Raw genomic sequence first — 21,905 nt, 5'->3', positions numbered from 1 at the left:
TGTATTCTCAGTCTGGTGGGGCTGGCTCTGATACTCCTGGATCTCTTTCCTGACAGATGCAGCTGAAAGATGCTGTGGGTGGGGTGGAAGGGATCCTCAGTGATTTTGCACCCCCTCTTCAGGCAACGATCCCGGTCGATTACATCGATGGGAGGGAGACTCCAGGGATCCCTCTCCCACTCTTATGGTGAAATTATTTTGTCAAGTGGCACAATCTTGCATCACAACCCATTGGGAAACAGTTTGATTTTATACTAGGGTTCAGTGTTCAGACAAGGAAAATTCAAGTGAAGGGAGGAACATCTCATATCAGTGATGGTCTCAGATTTCTGAAAGATGGCTTTGTGCCATTGAAAGGCTTATGGCATTAAATTTGTTTTTTTAAAAAGGAATTTAAACTAAGCAGGATGAGGATTTATTAAAATAACCACTTGACATAATCACAGTTCCACGCCTGAGATGAATTATGATGAATTTTAACTAAAACAGGCTGATGTGGTGTTCGGACAAATCAGTATCTCAGTACGTGTGAATTCTCCGTAATGTTATAGAGAATACTAACAACAACAACACACTCAATGTCACCAAAACCAAGGAGGAGTTTGCATAGGTTTGCCAATGACATCACAAACCTCTACAGACATGCTGACTGGCTGCATCACAGCCTGGTCTGGGGACACCAATACGTCTGAGCAGTAAACGCTGCAAAAGGTAGTGGACACAGCCCAGTACATCACAGGCAAAACCCTCCCCACCGTCGAGAACATCTACAGGAAGTGCCGCCGTCAGAGAGCAGCTGCAATCGCCAAGAATCCACACCACCCAGCACATGCTCTGTTCTCACTGCTGCCATCAGGGAAGAGGTCTAGATGTCACAAGACTGGCACCACCAGGTTTAGGAACAGTTGTTACCCCTCCATCATCAGAATCCTCAACAACCAACTCAATCAGAGTTATTTACTATTGAATATTTATTTTCGGTCAAGCGCTGAAGAGTCAGCCTGAAGAAAACTGAGGTCCTCCATCAGCCAGCTCCTCACCATGACTACCAGCCACCCCCCCCATCTCCATCTGGCACACAAAACTCAAAACGGTCAACCAGTTTACCTATCTCGGCTGCACCATTTCATTGGATGCAAGGATCGACAACGAGATAGACAACAGACTCGCCAAGGCAAATAGCGCCTTTGGAAGACTACACAAAAGAGTCTGGAAAAACAACCAACTGAAAAACCTCACAAAGATAAGCGTATACAGAGCCATTGTCATACCCACACTCCTGTTCGGCTCCGAATCATGGGTCCTCTACCGGCATCACCTATGGCTCCTAGAACGCTTCCACCAGCGTTGTCTCCGCTCCATCCTCAACATTCATTGGAGCGACTTCATCCCTAACATCGAAGTTCTCGAGATGGCAGAGGCCGACAGCATAGAATCCACGCTGTTGAAGATCCAACTGCGCTGGGTAGGTCACGTCTCCAGAATGGAGGACCATCGCCTTCCCAAGGTCGTGTTATATGGCGAGCTCTCCACTGGCCATCGTGTCAGAGGTGCATCAAAGAAGAGGTACAAGGACTGCCTAAAGAAATCTCTTGGTGCCTGCCACATTGACTACCGCCAGTGGGCTGATATCGCCTCAAACCGTGCATCTTGGCGCCTCACAGTTCCGCGGGCAGCAACCTCCTTTGAAGAAGACCGCAGAGCCCACCTCACTGACAAAAGGCAAAGGAGGAAAAACCCAACACCCAACCCCAACCAACCAATTTTCCCCTGCAGCCACTGCAACCGTGTCTGCCTGTCCCGCATCAGACTTGTCAGCCACAAACGAGCCTGCAGCTGACGTGGACATTTACTCCTCCATAAATCTTCGTCCGCGAAGCCAAGCCAAAGATTTATTTTCGGTATTGCACAGTTTGTTTGCACTTTTTTTGTTTACATTTCTCTCTTTTGAATAGGTATCTTTTCCTCAGTTTATTTTTTTGCACTATCAATAAGTAGAAATTGTGCCTGGCCCTCAGGAAAAAGAAAGAATCTTAGCATTGTATGCATGTCATGTATGTATTCTGACAATAAATCTGAATTTTGAGCATTGAAAGTCATGTTGTGTACTCTCCGGGAATTAGGACACCTTTCCATTAACACTATCACAGACATTAGTTTCCTCCAGTCCTCTCTATTCTCTGCAACTAAAAACAAACTTGTCCTTGTCCTGATGAAAGTTCATTGAAACAAATAATCAATGCCCCTTCTCTTTCCACAACTGCTGTCCGACCTGCTAAGTATTTTTATTTCAGAATTCCAGCATCTGCATTTTTTTGCTTGGTGAGAATGAAGGGTTTGACCTGGTTTAAAATCACTGTACCAAAGGTAAGTTCAAATATTCTTTCATAAAGACTGCACCTCTTGAATATTTTTGTCATTAATGAACACTTTGTCGGCACTAAACAAATGAATGATGGCTTTCCAATTTGTCACCTGATCAATGTCGGTCTCCATTTGTTGGGTTTCATACTCCTTTAATTCCAGTTGCTCCTTTAACTTTGCCACTTTTTCAACCAGTTCCCACACCGCACTGTTGCTTTCAACACACCGCATGTTCCCGAACTCTGACAGTAGCTTCTTTACAGTTTTATCATCGCAGCTGCGAAAACACAACATGCAACAGAGGACAGTCAGGCCAATGAGGGTGTCAAATTAACAGCAAGGTCAATAATATTCATTGTTATTTCTTTGCAAATCGTACAGTATTTGAGGCAAAGTAAATACATTGTTCAATGTGAAAAGCAGTTGTCTGCATTGAGTCACCTTGTCACTCGATTTCCACTTAATAGCAAACCATTCAAACACAGTGAACTGTATGATGTGTCTGACTTTGCGCAACAGATACAAACTGAAACAACAACAGAAATCGAGTACTTGTCCATTTCTTTGTTGTAACATAGTTAATTACAGGCAGTCCCCAGGTTATGTAAGGCAGAACAGATACTTAACAACTCTTGTTCAATGTTCTTGAGGTTACATTATGCATACATGCAAATTGGGGCACCAGTATGCACATGTGCGAATTGGGGAACAGCCCGTTCATAAGTTCGAGTTGTTTGTAGCCCGGACGTTCGTAATTCAGGGACTGTATTGCCTTACAATCTCTCAGGTGCTGAAAATGAACTATTATCAACTATTATTCAGATTTGAGATTTTAGAAATCTATTATTTAAATCAATTTTTCCTGACTGATTCCTCCTGTCCATTAATACTCCCCTCCTTTTCATTTTCCTTTCCAAACAAATTTCACCCATCATAATTTACACCTCACTCTTTGCCATTGGAGATGTGGGGAATGGTCAGCAAGCTTCAGTGTGTACATCAGCATGTCACCCCCATACAGCACGGAGACAGGCCTATGGCCAATCAAGTCTTGTGTCTGTAATGGGGCCTGCTAACAAACATCAATTACACTAAACCCGCTTCTACTTAAAAAGAAAGTTGTCCCCACATATGTATCATCTCCCCCAAGTTTCTTCCACCCACCTTCACACTATTGATAATTCACTGTGGCCATTTAACCCAAACATCCCTTTAAATCTGCACCGTTCAACCTGGAATTACTAGGTGCTTTCAAACTGCCTTGAAAAATGGGGTTAACTGGGAAATTTGCCTGGTTAGCGCCCCACTCACAAGGCAGCTTGAAAGGGTCGGACCCAGTCAGCGTCGTCCAAAGTCAACCAGGTCCCTGCCCTACCTCGGAGGTAGTCAGGGAACCCAGTTAAACTTACCCAGGATGTGCCGACCGGCGGCTTGAACAGCAAAATGGCCGACCCAGTTACTTCTGTGATGTCAGCGCTTACATGCTGGCGTCACAGGGAAATCCCAGCTGAAGTATCTGTGGTGATCGGGGGGGGGGGGGGGGGCAGTGGGATTGCTACCAGGGCCCGGGGTGGAGAAGTGGGGGGGGGGGGTGGTGAGAAGTCGCTGCCGCGAGGGGCGAGATGGGGGACACGATTGGGGGGGGGGGAGTGAGGTCGATGTCGCTGGGGGAGGCACGATCAGCAGGAGAGGGGGTCACCACAATCAGTGGGAGAGTGGCAGCTGCCGCAGGGGCAGTGGGATCAGCTGCCGCGGGAGCAGAGGGATCAGCTTCTGCGGGTTAGGGGAGTGCGATTGATGGTGGGAGGGAGACTGACAGTTGGTGGGGGGATGGAAGAGTCTAGTTTGAGTGATGCGTCACTTACTGCGCCATCGTGGGGGCGAGATCCCCCTTAAATCACTGGGTTGGTGATTTACTGGGGCCATCCCCCCTCAGCTTAAAAGGTGTTGGAGGTACCTTTGCCCCACTAATCGCACCTGGGACCCAGGAGGGCTGTCTGGGTGCTGCAGTTTAAAAGCACCTAATGCTGGATGCCAGGTGCAAAAAAATCCAACCTCCACTCCACTGGCTTCAGCAGGGATTGATGGTACTGAGGTGATCAGCAGACATTTATTAAATATGAAAATGAAGCAGGGGTCACTTTCCTTCTTTCATCAAATCAGTATTTTTCTGTTTAATTAATTTCTACACATTTAATCTATTTTAAAATAATGTTGTTATTTTTAGGCCAAGGGTTGGAAGATGGGAATAATGTGGATGGGTGCTCACTGTTGGACTGTTTCCACACACTGTCACTCTGACTCTATTACAGAAACCCATTTTAAAATGCATTTAATTATTTGAATTTAAATTTGTAGCAGTTGTGGAATTTTAGATCATGTTTTTCAATTAATTTCATTTTAATCAGCAATTCATTTACTGCTACTTTTTTAAACTTTATTTATTTGTGCAAAAAACATATAATATATGACATATACAGCAATTAAACATGAACATTTTAAGATCCCCCCCCTTCAACCAACTCTCCTAAAGAGAGCCATAAAAAAGAAAAAAGAAATATTAAAAAAACTTAAATATACATATTAAAATCTAATCAATATAAATTGAAATGTAAATATTCTGTGTATAACAACCACTTATTAATAAAAAAATAATTATCATGCGAAACATACGTAATTTTTTCCATTATTAAACAATATTTCATCTCATTATGCCATCTATTAATATCAATCATATTTGTATCTTTCCACATACTAGCAATACATTTTTTCGCTATGGATAAAGCTAAATATACAAAAGCAAGCTGAAACTTATCTACTCCCAAGCCTTTCAGAGGTTGCAAACTACCCAATAAAAATACTGTTGGATCTAAAACTATTTTAATCTTATACAGATATTCTAAAAACGATTGAATTTTCTTCCAAAAAGATTGTATATGTATACATGATCAAACAGCATGAAAAAAAGTTCCAACCGTATCACCATATCTAAAACACAAATCTGATTAATTAAAACCATTTAAAAAAAAATTTTTTCAGGTGTCAAATATAATTGATGTAAAAAATTGTAATTAATCATTGCATAACGTGCATTTATCAATCTAGTTACACTATCATAACAAATATCTAACCAATCTTCTTCAGAAAAAGTAAAACCAATATCTGCTTCCCATTTAATTTTAGATCTATCCCAACCCTTTTTATCCATACCATCCTGAAATATTTGATACATAAAAACTTCTCTGGTACTTTCATAAGAGAAGTCTCAAATTTAGTCATTTTAGGTAAAATCATCTCTCTACCAAACATACATTTTACCAAAGATCGCATTTGAAAATAAAGAAATAAAGAATTCTTATCAATACCAAAATCTTCCCTCATCTGATTAAAAGATAAAAACTTACCCTCTTTAAAACAATCTCCCAAATTTTCCACACCTTTAAATCTCCAATGCAATAAACTTTGAATATGTATTGAAAAAGAAATAAGTTGATTATTATACAATGGAGTCAAAGCCAATAATTTACCCCTAGAACCTATCATTTTATTTTTCTTTATCCATAACTTCATTAAATGTTTTAGTATAGGCACATTATATTGTTGTAACAAATTCATATTCCACCTAAACAAAAACTGATGTATTTCAAATTCAGAAATACTTGCCATCTCAATTTTAGTCCAACTAGGAGGCCGTACCAAATCCATCAATGAACTAATAAATTTAAGTTGGGCTGCCTCATAATAATTTTGAAAATGTGGTAAACATAATCCCCCTAACTTATATTTCCAAGTTAATTCATTCAAAGCTACCCTCGAAAATTTACCCCTCCGTAAAAACTCCATAATCATTTTATTTAAATCTCAAAAAAAATTTTATCAAGTAAATGCGGAATAGATTGAAACAAATATTGTATACACGGAAAGATATTCATCTTAATTGTATTTATCCTTCCCATTAAATTAATAGGTAAATCTTTCCATTTAATCAAATCAGTTTTAATTTCTTTCATTAACGGAGCATAATTTAATTTATATAAAGATTGATAATTAACATTCAAAATTATACCCAGATATTTAATTCGATCAGTCCACTTCAAATTAATAATATTCTTATAAACTGAATAATCTCCTTCACTTACTGGTAATATTTTACTTTTTCCCCAATTAACTTTATATCCAGAAAGACATCCATATTGTATTAAACATTCCTTCAAATGCAAAAGTGAGTGAGCTGGGTTTGTTAAATACACCAATACATCATCAGCAAATAAATTAATTTTATACTCCTCATCTAAAACTTTCATACCTTGTATCTGTGTATTTTGTCTTATCAAATGTGCTAAAGGTTCAATCACTAACGCAAACAAAGCTGTGATAAAGGACGACCTTGACGAGTTGATAGAGTTAACTTAAAAGATTCCGAAATCAAACCATTCGTCAATACTCTAGCTACTGGTTTACTATATAGAGCCCTAATCCAACCAATAAAAGAAGGACCAAACTTAAATTGCTCCAAAAATTTAAACAAAAGATTCCATTCAACTCTATCAAATGCTTTTTCTGCATCTAAGGATATCACCATCGGATGATCTAAAGATTGTCGAAATCTATTAATCAAACTAATCACTCGCAAAATATTATCTGAAGCATATCTATTCTTTATAAAACCTGTTTGATCAATATGTATCAACTTTGGTAAAAATTTAGCCAATCTATTTGCTAATACTTTAGCTAATATTTTATAATCTACATTTAACAACGAAATTGGTCTATATGAAGATATCTCCAAAGGATCTCTATCTTTTTTTAGGAATAATTGTAATTAAAGCACTAGAACAAGACTCAGGTAAATCATAATATTCTCCAACTTGACGTAATACATCCCCAAACACTGTAGATAAATCATCATAAAAAATTTTATAAAATTCAACCAAAAATCCATCATCACCAGGCAATTTACCACTTGGCATTTCCAGCATAGCCATTTTAATTTCCAAATCAGTAAATGGTTCTTCTAACTCCTGTATATCTCCATCCTCTAATATCGGTAAATTCAACTGTGATAAAAAAAATCAATTGATCCAGTTTCCTGTTTACAGGAAAATTTACTGTATTTATAATCACATACACCTGAGAAGTAATCAGTAAAAGAGCAAATTGACAGTTTCATCTCCTCCTGGCTGTGTATGGAAAGATATTGAAAGTGCGTGATTATCATGCGGGATAAGCAACTGAGTGGCAGAATGGCGTTCAGAGGAAAAATAAACACAAGAACATCTGGTAAAGCCCCAATGTTTCAATAATAAACTTCATGGAAGGGAATATATCACGACCACAACTTCTTTCATAAAAATCAGATCCTCACTGCTGATAATCAACACACTTTAGAAACGTCTTTTTTATGTTATTTTGAAATTTAATATTTTATTCTTATTACTTTGCTCTTTCAGATTAAATACTATTTATTTTGTATCTTACTGACAATTCATCTTGACTATTTGCAAAAAATATCCTGTTCAATCAACTACTGGCACTGGGATCACATTGTGTGGATATTTGCAAAGCTGAAAGTTTTATCCCTGATAAATGACATTAACAATGAAAATCTATCCATCATAATACATTTCAAAAATTAATGCAGGATTTTCTCTGAGAGAATGAAGGGTTTATTCCTAAATCCTTTTTTAGCTCGCTGGATTCGGGTATTCCTACTGGCAGGGGAAAAACAAAAACCCACATATTAAGAAAAGCCCATCGTCAAAAGACCACATTAAATGGAGGATTATTACTTCCAGATTTTAGGTTGGATTATTGAGTGATTAACATATGTAATTTAATTTATTATTACATTTGGATGAGTCAGCGAATCGCCTCTCTTGGGTAGAAATGGAATAGCAGTTATCCCAAAAAAAAAACTACGTTGGCAATTTTTGGATTTTTAAAAATAATTTTCCATTTCCAGATTAACATATAATCCGTTAATGAGAAATAGGTTGAGAACTTGGGCTCAGTTTAGGAAATTCTTTGGAATTAATGGTTTTTCACTGGCTCGTCCTATTTTCGATAACCATCTCTTTCAACCATCTTTGTTGGACGCAGTTTTAAGGAATGTCATAGAAACGCCATTCCTTAAAACCTGCGTCCAACAAGAGCCACGTTGGTAATCAGATGAGTATTGAAATGGAAAGTTGATTCATCCCCTACTAATAGACAGTGATTGTATAATATAATGTCCTATTTAAGTTTAGAGAAAATTAGATATAATATCAAAGATAGAAAGTTCCACTTTATGAAATTGTGGGGCCCATTCTTCGAATGTTTTTATAATTGAAAAAATTAACACATCATATGTTCTCCGGGGGTTGCCAGTGGTTCCACGTTATTGATTTTTCTTTTATTAATTTAAAGGATAACTTTGATTCGAGGGAGGGGATAGATGAGTTTTAGTTTTATCCTTTTTTTCCCCCTTGTTTTATGCAAGTTATTTCAATAAATGGGTTTAACATGGTTGTGCAGATCATTTCCATGAAATATTTTGAGCTATTATAAGCAATTAATTGATGTAGTTTTATCTACTTTTTTTCCCTCATTGGCTTTTTCTGTGTGTTTGCTCATATACAAATGAATTATTATGTGATCGTCAATTCTGTTTTTATGCTTATATGTTAAACTTAATACAACTATTTTAAATAGAGAAGAAAGAGAATGAAAGGAGTTTGGAATGCCCTTACCTATGAGATTGGGATAAATTGGGATAAGGGTATTTGATTACTTAAAAATAGGGACATGTGTCTTTTCTGTTAGCTTTTTGCATTTAGTTGTGGTAGTTATCTTAAGTTCAGCAAATTTGCTCACCCATTCCCACAGCAGCAGAGCCGGTACAAAAGTTTCTTCAATTCTTTCACTTGGGTCTTCTGATTTTCAGTCCACTTCTCATCCTCCTCATCTGAGGCAGCTTGTCCTTCGACAGAGCGGAACAGCTGCTCTTCAGCTAGTTAAGGAACAGAAGCAAACATTTAATGTCATCTAAACGTTTAGAACTGCAACAACACTTCATTACCGGGGTATAATTGCAGAATTAGTTTTTCTGCAAATGAACTATGCACAGTTTTCAAAATTAATTGCGTACAAAAATTAATTTATTTATAAGTACTTGTAATTCAAAAATTTTACAGTAGTATTTTGAGATTTTTTTGCTAAGAAATACAAGTCCTAATTCACGACAAGTCTTAATTCACTGGGCGGCACAGTTAGCACAACGCTGTTACAGCCCCAGCAACCAGGGTTCCAATCCAGCACTTGTCTGTAAGGAATTTGTATGTTCTCCCCACATCTGCGTGGGCTTCCCTCGAGTTTTCTGGTTTCGTCCCATCCTTCAAAACATACTGGGGGCTGTAAGTTAATTGGGTGTAATTGGATGGCACAGGCTTGTGGGCCGTAAGGGCCTGTTACCATATCTATGTCTATATTTAAATTTAAAATTTTTAAAAATTAAAAATGAACACAAATTAATTGAATGTTACTCCAGTGTAAAATACATTAGAGAACATGATAATTGGATACCATAACTTGCATCTAAAAAAAAAATCAAAATATTTAAGGTATACAAGTGAATAAATATTTATTTTATTCTGACTGTATTAGTTTGGACAGGAATGGTAGCTGTCAGAATGCACTGAACATTCGGCAAACTTTTATGCCCTATGTAATAATAGGCTGTACATCTCTGAATGGAATTGTATGGGTTTTTGTTTGCACGATCACAGATGGCTTAACATTTAAAGTTTTCCATGAATGGGCTTATAACAGATTTTGTTTACAGCTTTTTTGCATCATTCCCTCCCCCGTGACATTATTGCTCCTGGTTTCAAACATTTATTCTCTCCTTGTTAGTTTCAGAAAATCCTGATGTCTGTATCGTGCTTATTTTTTTCCCTGCTTTCAAATTTACTGCAAAAGACATTTTCTTCCACACCCTCTTCATATCTGAACAAGGCAAAAATATTAACTTGCAGGGCACTAGCTTCTTTTAAAATCCAAATGTAGATGATTAGTTGCCATTAAAAACAATGTTTGCTTTAATCTACAACATTTTGTCTTTCCTTAAAATGACAACACATTACCTATTTTACCATGATTCTTGGCCAGGCACTTGCTATGTGTTTGGATTTTGATTCTTTTCAAATCAGGTGATTTTATCTCCATTGCCCATTTTACTGCCACCAGAGAGGAATTTTGTAACTAAAGTTGAAATACGGTTTTGTTTTCCCCAACTTACTTTGTCTCGCTTTATCATTAGATTTTTTTTCCAAACCTTTTGGATTAATCAATGTCATGGAGTTAAAGTTCCACTGGTGATGGACTACATCATGGAAGCAGCAGTGGCAACAAATGTCTGCCAAATAAGCTGGTGGAGTGGGATTTTGTGTTTCGGCACTTCCAAGGGTAATTGCAGGATGCATGAGTGCCAAGAGGAAGTAGAATGGAAGTGCAATGAAGAGCTAACTACAGGCAACTACACTGGATTCAGCTCCTACTGGCAAATGACTGAGCACCTGTACAACTCAGGGTGTCCATTCCAAGTATGTTTAGAAGTATGAACCTGTGAAACAAACTTCAACTGATGCAAACAAAAAATCCCGGATAGACCAAAATGTAGCAAACGACTCTTCAGACTTGCCTAACTATTTATAATCCACCTTGCCTACAGTCCTTTTCTGGTGGAGTAGAGCTAGAAAATAATGAGCAGACTGCTGGGAGAGAAACTGATTCTAGACCAGGCCAGCAGGACTGATAACATCAAAAGTCGTTTCAATAAAATCACAAATAAAAGAACCCAATTCGAAATGAGATGGTAAAGTGAAACAAAATAAATTAAACAAACATAAGAAGAAATGTAAGGTACATCTGCATTAAATAAGACATGATATAATTTATAATCGGAACCACCTCCAAATGTTCTTACTGTTATGCGCGGATGTTTCTGTCTCGCCCGTTGGTGATCTGCGTTCCTGATTCACCGGTAAACACTCCTTCCACTCATATGATGCAAGAGGAGGCCTTCCTGCTGGAGGATTTGATTGGAGGAATTGAAACTTCATGACCTCGGACCTAAAAGAAAAGTATATAAATGTAAGAACAAATTCCTGTAATTTTACTGCATTTTTCTGTCCATTTTGAGCTTTTAAAATATGCCTGCATATTTCAACACCTATCTACTACACATTTACAACTATCAGAATAAGTAGAAAGTACCATTCACTTTTTGGGAATTTGCCTGGAATTGTTTGCTGAACATTGATTATTTTACATAGGTAAATGTTAATTTCAATCAAACACATTATTGATGAAGCTTGGTGAGACAAATGCTTCATTCCCACAATTGAGTTTAAAACGTTCATTCAAATAAACATGCAATGCATTATATTGAAAGTGTGACCATTTTCACTCAACAAATGCAGTATTCAGTTAACTGCCTTCTCCCAAATCAACTCAACTGAAGTTGGAGAAGTGTACATTGTATGTTATGACCTGAAGTATTTATATCAATGCTGCTATCCTTATCATTTCATATACAACATCAAATAAACAAAAGAGACTTTTGATGAATCACTGGGCGGTACTGTCATCGTGGCTGTCCCTCATGGTCAAGGATGATGGCCTTCATTCTGTTGATCCGCCGAGCGAAGACGCCTGTGTTTGTATTTACTTAACATGTACTTGATGTTGCACTCTAAGAAGCACGCGATACTTCACAAATCAACCAACTAATTCCAGTGGCATGGAAACCACGATGATTGGAGCTGATGGATTTGTTGCAGCCTTTGTCCGCCTTCACAGCCATTGAGTTCAGAGTAACTTCATCTGACTGTTCCACTGTTGAAGACTTGGTTGGATTGTTCTTTGTCAGAGACCTCTGTGACAGAGTATTTAGAGGTGGTTTGGGAGGAATTGTTAGAGCAGCTTGTACACATACATTTTAAAACTCAGAATATTTGCAGGACTTTTGCAGAATGCTTTTTGCGGGAGGCAACAAAGTATCAACAGCTGCTTGCCTGGGAAAGCATGTGATCTTTGCAGGCAGAAGAGAAGAGTTTTGCTCTCAGAGAGGGAGGGTGTGAAACAGAGAGGAGAGAGACAGAAATCCGTTCCAAAAGGACAAGCTGGCAAACTTTGGAAGGCTGCCTGGTCGAAGGAGAAGACTGGTGGTCTGAAAGATGACCTGAAAGAAAGAGGATCATCTGGAAAACCCTGAAGGGACCAAGTTTCGTCAGCAAGACTGACGGAGAAGGAATCAGTTGCAGATGTCCTGGAAAAGGAATCTCTCTCTGAAAACCAGCAAGAACCCTCCTAAGTGGTAACCATTTGCCTGTTAAGCACCAAAGACTGGTGAACTTTGTTAATGCTAACTTCTGTGCACAGTACAAGAATTGCATGTAACCAGTGAGATCGGACTGTGATCCAAAGAACTTTTCTAATCTTAAATATACATTACACACACCTGCACTTAGTATTAGAGGGAGGATTAAGTAGTTAAGTAGATTAAGTAATAAGTTAAAGTTTATTTATGTTTTAAAGAACTTTTCTAATCTTAAATATACATTACACACACCTGCACTTAGTATTAGAGGGAGGATTAAGTAGTTAAGTAGGTTAAGTAATAAGTTAAAGTTTATTTATGTTTTCTCGTTCAATTATAATTAAAAACTACTTTTGTTTAAGTAACCCTGTGTTGTGGTCCATATCTATTGCTGCTGGATTTTGGGGTCCTCTGGACTCCGTAACACATCTCCCTCAACCTTACCCACATGGGTGACCCTACCAGGAGCATCACTCAAGATGGCATCACTCTCAGGATCACAGGACCACAAAAGCTTCTCCGCCATGTCAAAGTGGCAATGCACGGAGAAGACTGGGTGGTATACTGGTCCAACAATGAATCCTTTCACCTGAATTCCAAAGCAGGCAGGCTCTCCAGTTGATAAATTGGAATTAGTATTCTTTATTACTTCCTGGTCACAAAATATATTGCACCGTTAGGTTTAATTTTCTTCATAATGGGATTTAAAACAGAAATTATTTTTAATATTTACCAAAACTATTAAGTAATATTCATAAAAATGTAGAACAATGTCAAACAAATCATAAAACAATGCTAAATATTACACAATACACAGGCACTAGGAAAATCAGATGCCTAACTCTGCTTGACTCTAAAGGTTGTCATAACCGAAGGGTGGTAGTAGGGACAAGCTCCCATTCTGCACAAATGCTTTGCATGGCGTGTGTCTCAAACAGACTCTGTTTGAGTCCAGCACCTGGCCTTTGTGTGGCATCGTTCTTATGCCTGGCAGAAGAAGGGGCAAAGGCAGATTGCTGGTGCCTTGAAAGCAGTTGTTCCAGGCAGATGGGACTCGTTAACCATGGAAGGTAACTCATCTTGGAGAGGGAAAACTCTGATTTCAAACCTCCGCTGCCTTGTGGCTGCACCCATTCACGGGAAAGGCTTTGGGAGTGACCCCTGAGGAAAAATCCGGAGTCAGAATCCTGAAGGCGATTGACTGCTGTACCCAGCAACTCCTGCGATGCTGCTGGCACCAAACTGTGTCGACTTTCGTCGCTCCTTTGGACCTGTCATTAGCATGGGGGTGGGGTGGGGGGGGGTCCCTACTGCATGGGCAACAGACGGATTTCTGTATCAACTCTGCCCTGGCTTGCGCCCTGGAGAGGCTACTCCAGATTCGCTTAGAGGCACAGTACCCATGGTCGACCACAACCAACGGAGGCCACAAAAAAAAATGCTGCTTGCAGAGAGATTTGCTCCTGGAAGGTGTCTAAGAAGGTAATCCTCCAGTAATAAGTCAAAGATTGTGGAATATTTAATATGGAAAAAAGCCAAAATTGCACTCTCACTAATCATCCGTTACCACAGCTGTCAGTCAATTAAAGATTGTTGAAATGAATTCATTGGTTGAGTCAAACAAGTGATCTCATAAAATAATAATCCCCCCCCCACCCACCCCCGACCCTGTGTCAATATATCAACGGTAGAAATTATCCAGGGGGAAAATTTGGTGGGTTTCATACTGAGTTGGAACTAATTGAAGGTTGCAATACTGCAGGCAGAGAGCTTACAGTTTAATAGTTGGAAATGTGAAGTTATCTAAATTAAGTTCTGAGTGTTCCAGCTATGGCAAATTAAATTTTCTATCTGTTTAATTGTGTCCTTTTTTAGGCTCAGTTCTGCAAAAAAACAAAAACAAGAAAATGGTCCATCAAAATGTTTGGGTCACATGGAGAAATATAGTAAATATTTAGGAAAACTATGAGCATTTGTCATTTTAAAGTAAAATGAGCGAGAGTAAGTTGTACCAATTAATATTAAATTCATAGAAAATGCATTTTTGCATTGATTATACTCCAATAATTATTGACATTTTTGAAAAAATGATGGAAATTACAATGCTTTAATATCAAGAAAAAGTGATTTGTATTCATGCATTAGAACTACACAATTACAAGTACTAAGTCAGATTCTATAGAACCAGTTCTTTGAAGGGTTACAAGAGAAGATGGAAAAAACAATTAATCAAAGATCCTAAATTCATGGGTGTGTCAAACTATTGTTTAATCTTATCACTATATCAAACAGGTTAAAATGTAAAATAGTTTTTGTCCAAGCAATCCCCCTTTTTGAGATGGTTGAATTTTTGTTCATTCTACTTTGCTACTGTTTGCTTAACAAGCTTTTGATGATCAATTTGCAATGTTTATCAAACCCAATGGCAATCTGAAGTATGAGATCATGTGGTCATACGCGTAGGATACTTTAACATTAAAAAACATTTGAGATCCTGACAATGCATCGGTACACAAAACATCGTGGAAAGATGTCACCATAGTGAGAGACAAACATTTCTTTTGTGCAATAGAAGAAAACTGCTTTACACCCTGAAACAATGACATGGAGAGTGGAAGAATATAAAGTGGTAGGTTCCAAAATATTACCCATGACTAATGACATTTTAATCAATCCCGTTCTGACTGCTGAGAGCTTGAAATAACAAATTAGAAGTCAAGCTGTACGAAGAGTTAAACACTTCAGTTCTAACAATTCCTCCTCCTTAGTGCATTGTTTTAATTACAGAAACTCAAAATGACTTCCAATAATCAACAGGAATTTATCCAACACTCAACATCTCATTCCAAGTGCAAATTTTTCATGTACTGAAGTCCATGACGGTTTAGTTGGAACTAAAACAAAAAGTATCACTAGATACTGGATAACATAATAAATTAGAACAATGCCCTTTCACCTCTGATACTTTGGTTTGGCTCCATGATAAATTACTTTACATTGGATGAATAGATCTAAAACAATGTTACTCCTTGAATATGGAGAGGCATTTCCCTCAGTCTAAAGTTCAAAAAAAATTTTAGACTTGTATGCTTCAATTAAGGCTAATGCAAAGGTGTATGTAATTTGCTAAGATTGTTTATAATGAATTCTTTTATCTGTTGCATAAATCTATTCATGTAAATGGTTAATGTTGGACACCCACTATCACAAAGTTGGCCATGGTTTTTCAGGTTTGTAAGTCTCAGTTTAACCTCTAGTGTGATCAGGTCTAAAGTAGGTCATAAGGATAGTCTGCATGTGTATTAGGGTGGCCATAGGCTACTATAAATGCAGTGTGTTTGCATTTGTGGTTTTTGTAATACTGTTTAAATGGTATTGCAAAAACAATAGTAACCTATGACTATGTCCCCCTTTGGAATGGCCACCCTAGAATGTAGGAACTCCTCCAGCATTTCCCCAACTTTAGGCCAAGCTTCAAATCTGTCGGTCACCAATTTTCAGCTGCTCATCATCTCCCTCTTCCACTCATTCATTGTCAAATTCTTGCCATGCAATTTCCATCTTGCAAAATGAAATTTGTGCAGATTAAGTATTTGTGACATTCCAATGCCTATTCCAAAATGGATAAGTTATGTGTGGATCTCAATCATTTTCCAACAATCCTTTCCATTGTAGAGACTAGAATCATGCCTTGAAATTTGCTCGATACAAAATATTGACTATTCAGAATGAATCTTACAAAGGACATTAACTTCCACTTTGAAAATGGATAGGTTTTGCCACTAGGGATGATGGTAATATTAATTAGATGAAAACAGATATTCCGGTAGACAGGTATTACTCAGATGATTTAATGTGGAAGTGAATTTTCCTGTAGAGGCAGTAAAAGCTGAGTAGTGGAGCTATTGCTCAGATACATGTCAACATATTCTGGCAGACTCACAAGGACAAAGAACAATAAATGAGGAAAGCAGAAGGCAAAAATGATTTCACTGGGCTTACTTTCAGAGGATTTTTATTTAAGGACCGACTCAAAAACGACTGTAATCATTCTGAACTATTTAGTAATGGCTTGCTTTTAAAATTAAAGAGAGCCAGATTTTCTAACATGCATTGTTGCATCTCTATCAGAAAAATATACAGAGAGAATTAGTTCTCCAGTTCATCTTAAACACATTTCACTTATAACCTGAATACTTTCCTATTTTTGTAATCATGGAAATTCTAAGATATTCTCTTTTACAATTTCATTGGTTATTGTAATTTCTAGACATGGCATGCTTCTTCATATTTAAACCTTGAGTAAGACTTGAGTTTGTAGAGGACATTAGTACATAAAAAGAATAAAAGCCTAAGACTACAGCAGTATATAGACTAGATGGAAAGAAAGTTGGATGGAGCATTGGGAGATGGAATTTACTACTGTTAAATGTGAGGTAATACATTTTTGGAGGTCAAATTGGGGTATTCAGTGAATCATAGGGGACTAAAATAATGCTGATAAAAGAGAGACAGGGACCTCGAGTCCTTGATTCTGAGAAAGTGACTACACAGGTCCATAGGATGGTGAAAAAGGAAAAACAGCATAGTTTGGGCAGACAAGAGTTGGGACGTTATGTTGAAACTTCACAAAACACTGGTCAGAACACACCTGGAGTATTCTGATCATCTAACTCCAGGAAGGATGTGTTGTGCCGGAAAGAGCTGAATTGGAGGACTTTCTGGTGAGGGGAGAGATTGGAAATGCGTGGCCATGTTTTCCCTGAAGTGAAAACTGAGAAGGAGAGTTAATAGCAAACAGATTCTAGTCCTTGACAAAGTATGAATGTAATTGCAGTACATAAATAGCCAGCACTACTGAACAGATTTCTGAGTACAGTGACAAGAGACTAAAGGTAGAAAAATATTTTTTAACAGATAACCAATACTGGCTAGAATGATGAAATTAATCAAATACTTCAGCAATGATTTGGAAGATCCCTGGTTAGTTTGAATTCAACTGTGATGCTTATAGTCAATCCTTGCCTTGGGTCCAATGTAATAGTTAAGAGATAAAAAAATTACAAATTCTTGCAGCTTCTGTAATAAAGATTTTATTCTCCTTTTAATCAGCAGTAACTTGTCAATTTTTTTCTTATTCTGTTCAATTAACTGCAGAATTTTTAAACAAACTTCCTCAGAAATCTTGTTTGTTATATGATCTTGTACATTTGCGCAACACCTTTACAGGGCCAGCGAACGGGACTGGGGTTTGAATCTTGTGCTGTCTGTAAGGGGTTTGTACATTCTCCCTGTGTCTGTGTGGGTTTATCCCCGGGGGCTCTGGTTTCCTCCCACCATTCGAAACGTTCCGGAGATGAAGGTTAATTAGGTGAAGATTAATTGGGTGGCACGGACTCGTGGGCTGAAATGGCCTGTTACCGTGCTGTATGTCAAAATTTAAAATTTTTATTAAGAATGTTGAAGTACTCGGATACCATTGTCCCAAGTGATTCCACTTTAGTGACAAACATTTCATTTTGTATACATTGTATGTTTTGATCTTTATTTTCAGTGAACTCTACAACATTTTAGTTTTCTATTGTCCACAGTAGATTTTCAACTGATAATACGATATCTGCCAATGTATTAGAGTCAGGAACAAGCAAATATCTCTTCTTCTTTGGCTTGGCTTCGCGGACGAAGATTTATGGAGGGGGTAAAAGTCCACGTCAGCTGCAGGCTCGTTTGTGGCTGACAAGTCCGATGCGGGACAGGCAGACACGGTTGCAGGGGAAAATTGGTTGGTTGGGGTTGGGTGTTGGGTTTTTCCTCCTTTGCCTTTTGTCAGTGAGGTGGGCTCTGCGGTCTTCTTCAAAGGAGGTTGCTGCATGCCAAACTGTGAGGCGCCAAGATGCACGGTTTGAGGCGATATCAGCCCACTGGCGGTGGTCAATGTGGCAGGCTCCAAGAGATTTCTTTAGACAGTCCTTGTACCTTTTCTTTGGTGCACCTCTGTCACGGTGGCCAGTGGAGAGCTCGCCATATAACACGATCTTGGGAAGGCGATGGTCCTCCATTCTGGAGACGTGACCCACCCAGCGCAGCTGGATCTTCAGCAGCGTGGACTCGATGCTGTCGACCTCTGCCATCTCGAGTACTTCGACGTTAGGGATGAAAGCGCTCCAATGGATGTTGAGGATGGAGCGGAGACAACGCTGGTGGAAGCGTTCTAGGATCCGTAGGTGGTGCCGGTAGAGGACCCATGATTCGGAGCCGAACAGGAGTGTGGGTATGACAACGGCTCTGTATACGCTTATCTTTGTGAGGTTTTTCAGTTGGTTGTTTTTCCAGACTCTTTTGTGTAGTCTTCCAAAGGCGCTATTTGCCTTGGCGAGTCTGTTGTCTATCTCATTGTCGATCCTTGCATCTGATGAAATGGTGCAGCCGAGATAGGTAAACTGGTTGACCGTTTTGAGTTTTGTGTGCCCGATGGAGATGTGGGGGGGCTGGTAGTCATGGTGGGGAGCTGGCTGATGGAGGACCTCAGTTTTCTTCAGGCTGACTTCGAGGCCAAACATTTTGGCAGTTTCCGCAAAGCAGGACGTCAAGCGCTGAAGAGCTGGCTCTGAATGGGCAACTAAAGCGGCATCGTCTGCAAAGAGTAGTTCACGGACAAGTTTCTCTTGTGTCTTGGTGTGAGTTTTCAGGCGCCTCAGATTGAAGAGACTGCCATCCGTGCGGTACCGGATGTAAACAGCGTCTTCATTGTTGGGGTCTTTCATGGCTTGGTTCAGCATCATGCTGAAGAAGATTGAAAAGAGGGTTGGTGCGAGAGCACAGCCTTGCTTCACGCCATTGTTAATGGAGAAGGGTTCGGAGAGCTCATTGCTGTATCTGACCCGACCTTGTTGGTTTTCGTGCAGTTGGATAATCTCGAAGCAGCAAATAGTTGAATATACATCAAACTAAATAACTTTACCCCAGGAACATAGTTTATGTAAAGAGTAAATAAAACAGAATACAGCTGACAAAAACTACAGGACTTTCCCAATTAAAGTGCATAATTTATCCATGAAAATAGAATTGAGTGTAGGATATTTAAGTAGAAATTACATGCACAAAATTAATCTCATTTAGTAAAACGGATGCAAACATAAAATATAATCGATATGGGTCATTACTCACGAGTGTTGTCACTGTCCACACATCTCTGGGGAAAGTACATAGAATGCCTCTTTCCAAATGTATGGTTCATATGGATGGAGAAATATGTGAATGGAAAGCTGGACTCAGGTAGACTCCAACATCATTAAATGGGAGCTATAATTGGAGACCACAGTGTTCTCTATCCCTGATCATAATCATATAGCGGCACTTGATACAGCTTATTATAGGTTACAATGCAAAGGTAACAACATAATAGATTTTAACTCCATGGTTGAATATATAGCGAGAGCAATAAGTTAACATTTAGTTCCGTGGTGATATGGCCAGGGTTCCAGATGTCTTGAGATTGTGATTTACAAACTGTAATTAAGCTTCATTCTCACAATATTCCTTGATAATAAATGACAAGCTGCTAAATGTCAATGTGATGCTTTAGTAGTGTTTAAATTAAATTAAAGGTCATTGCTTCAAGTGTTCACAAATGGGCACATTTCGGAAAGTATTAACTTGGTACTTTGGAATATGTAATTACACATAAACCTAGAAAAGCTAACATATATAACATAACAATTACTTCACGGAAACAGGCCATTAGGCCCTTCTAGTCCGCACCGAACCAAACACTCCTCTCTAGTCCCACCTCCCTGCACAATGACCATAACCCTCCACCTTCTTCTCGTCCAGCTTTTTCTTAAATAATAAAATTGACTCTGCCGCCACTATTTCTCCTGGAAGCTCATTCCACACGGCTACCACTCTCTGAGTAAAGAAGTTCCCCCTCATGTTACCTCTAAACCTCTGCCCCTTAACTCTTAACTCATGTCCTCTTGTTTCAATCTCTCCTCCTCTTAACGGAAATAGTCTATCCACATCCACTCTGTCTATCCCTTTCATAATCTTAAATATCAAATCCCCTCTCAACCTTCTACGCTCCAAAGAATAAAGACCTAATCTGCCCAATCTCTCCCTGTACTCTAGATGCTTAAACCCAGGTAACATTCTGGTAAAATCTGGTTAAGTGTTAAGTCAGAACAGGGCATGAAAAATTCTGCGCTTAAAAAATAGTATATAATATAGTATATAATAAATCAAAGTCCAATTCATATTTAAAGCCACTTACTGTGGGGCCAAAGCTTTTGAGTAAGTTCAATGTAAATTTCTTTAAATTAAATTCAAAGCTATGAACATTCAACATAATTGATGGGAATGGATAAGAAGACGGCAGAGTACAGAAAACAATTTCTCCTTCATTGAGTACTGAGATAGATACATGGGATTAATACTTGAACCATCAATGTTCATCAAATACCTGGAAACATAAACCTCTGAAAAGTGAAAGTATTTGGAATAGCATTATCAAATGAATTTCAACGTTGCCAGTTCAATTATTTATTAAAATTGATCATTTATCTTCTTCTTTTCTTTGGCTTGGCTTCGCGGACGAAGATTTATGGAGGGGGTAAAAAGTCCACGTCAGCTGCAGGCTCGTTTGTGGCTGACCAGTCCGATGCGGGACAGGCAGACACGGTTGCAGCGGTTGCAGGGGAAAATTGGATGGTTGGGGTTGGGCTTTTCCTCCTTTATCTTTTGTCAGTGAGGTGGGCTCTGCGGTCTTATACATATTAAACAAATAATATCAATTAATTGAGACCCTCGATTTTTCTATAGGGTATATATGAAATTGAATTTAAAGGCAGTCTATATTTTGATTGACATTGAAGACTGTTCCACTTACCTAACCTTGTGATATTTTATTCTCTACTGCTAATGGCCTGAAAATATTTTTAATTTTGTAACTTGTCATGCAAGATGCATGTGATGAAATCTCCATGATATTGAGCAGTTGTAGGAAAAGGTTAGGATTCTTCGTGGGTGCTTTGAGTGACTTCTTCCACGATTTCTCTTGCATCCCACTTTTTAATATTATGGCCTGTGAATTAAATATGCAATTGAAGGTGATCTAACAATTATTTGAATCATGAGATCAGGTTTTGCAAGGAAAGGTGTTTCAATCAAGTCTAGACTTTCCAAT

At 38.5% G+C, this 21,905-nt stretch overlaps 1 protein-coding gene across 2 annotated transcripts in view; it reads right to left on the bottom strand.

The window, feature by feature from the left end:
• efcc1 (EF-hand and coiled-coil domain containing 1) overlaps nucleotides 1-21,905 on the bottom strand; it is a 68,512-nt gene that overhangs the window by 7,517 nt on the left and 39,090 nt on the right. For both annotated transcript variants that reach the window (XR_011358070.1, XM_069939817.1), the window contains exons 2-4: nucleotides 11,330-11,475; nucleotides 9,220-9,355; nucleotides 2,476-2,641 (exon numbers count right to left, since the gene is read on the bottom strand). Coding sequence is in view for 1 of the 2 variants with exons in the window: in XM_069939817.1 (XP_069795918.1) it covers nucleotides 2,476-2,641; nucleotides 9,220-9,355; nucleotides 11,330-11,475 (448 nt within the window). In the remaining variant the exon portion in view is untranslated. The remainder of the gene's footprint in view (nucleotides 1-2,475; nucleotides 2,642-9,219; nucleotides 9,356-11,329; nucleotides 11,476-21,905) is intronic.

This window comes from Narcine bancroftii, chromosome 5 (assembly GCF_036971445.1).
Source record: "Narcine bancroftii isolate sNarBan1 chromosome 5, sNarBan1.hap1, whole genome shotgun sequence".
Lineage (NCBI taxonomy): Eukaryota > Metazoa > Chordata > Chondrichthyes > Torpediniformes > Narcinidae > Narcine > Narcine bancroftii.
Note: the sequence above shows the minus strand (reverse complement) of the source record. Positions and strands in the feature narration are given on the sequence as shown.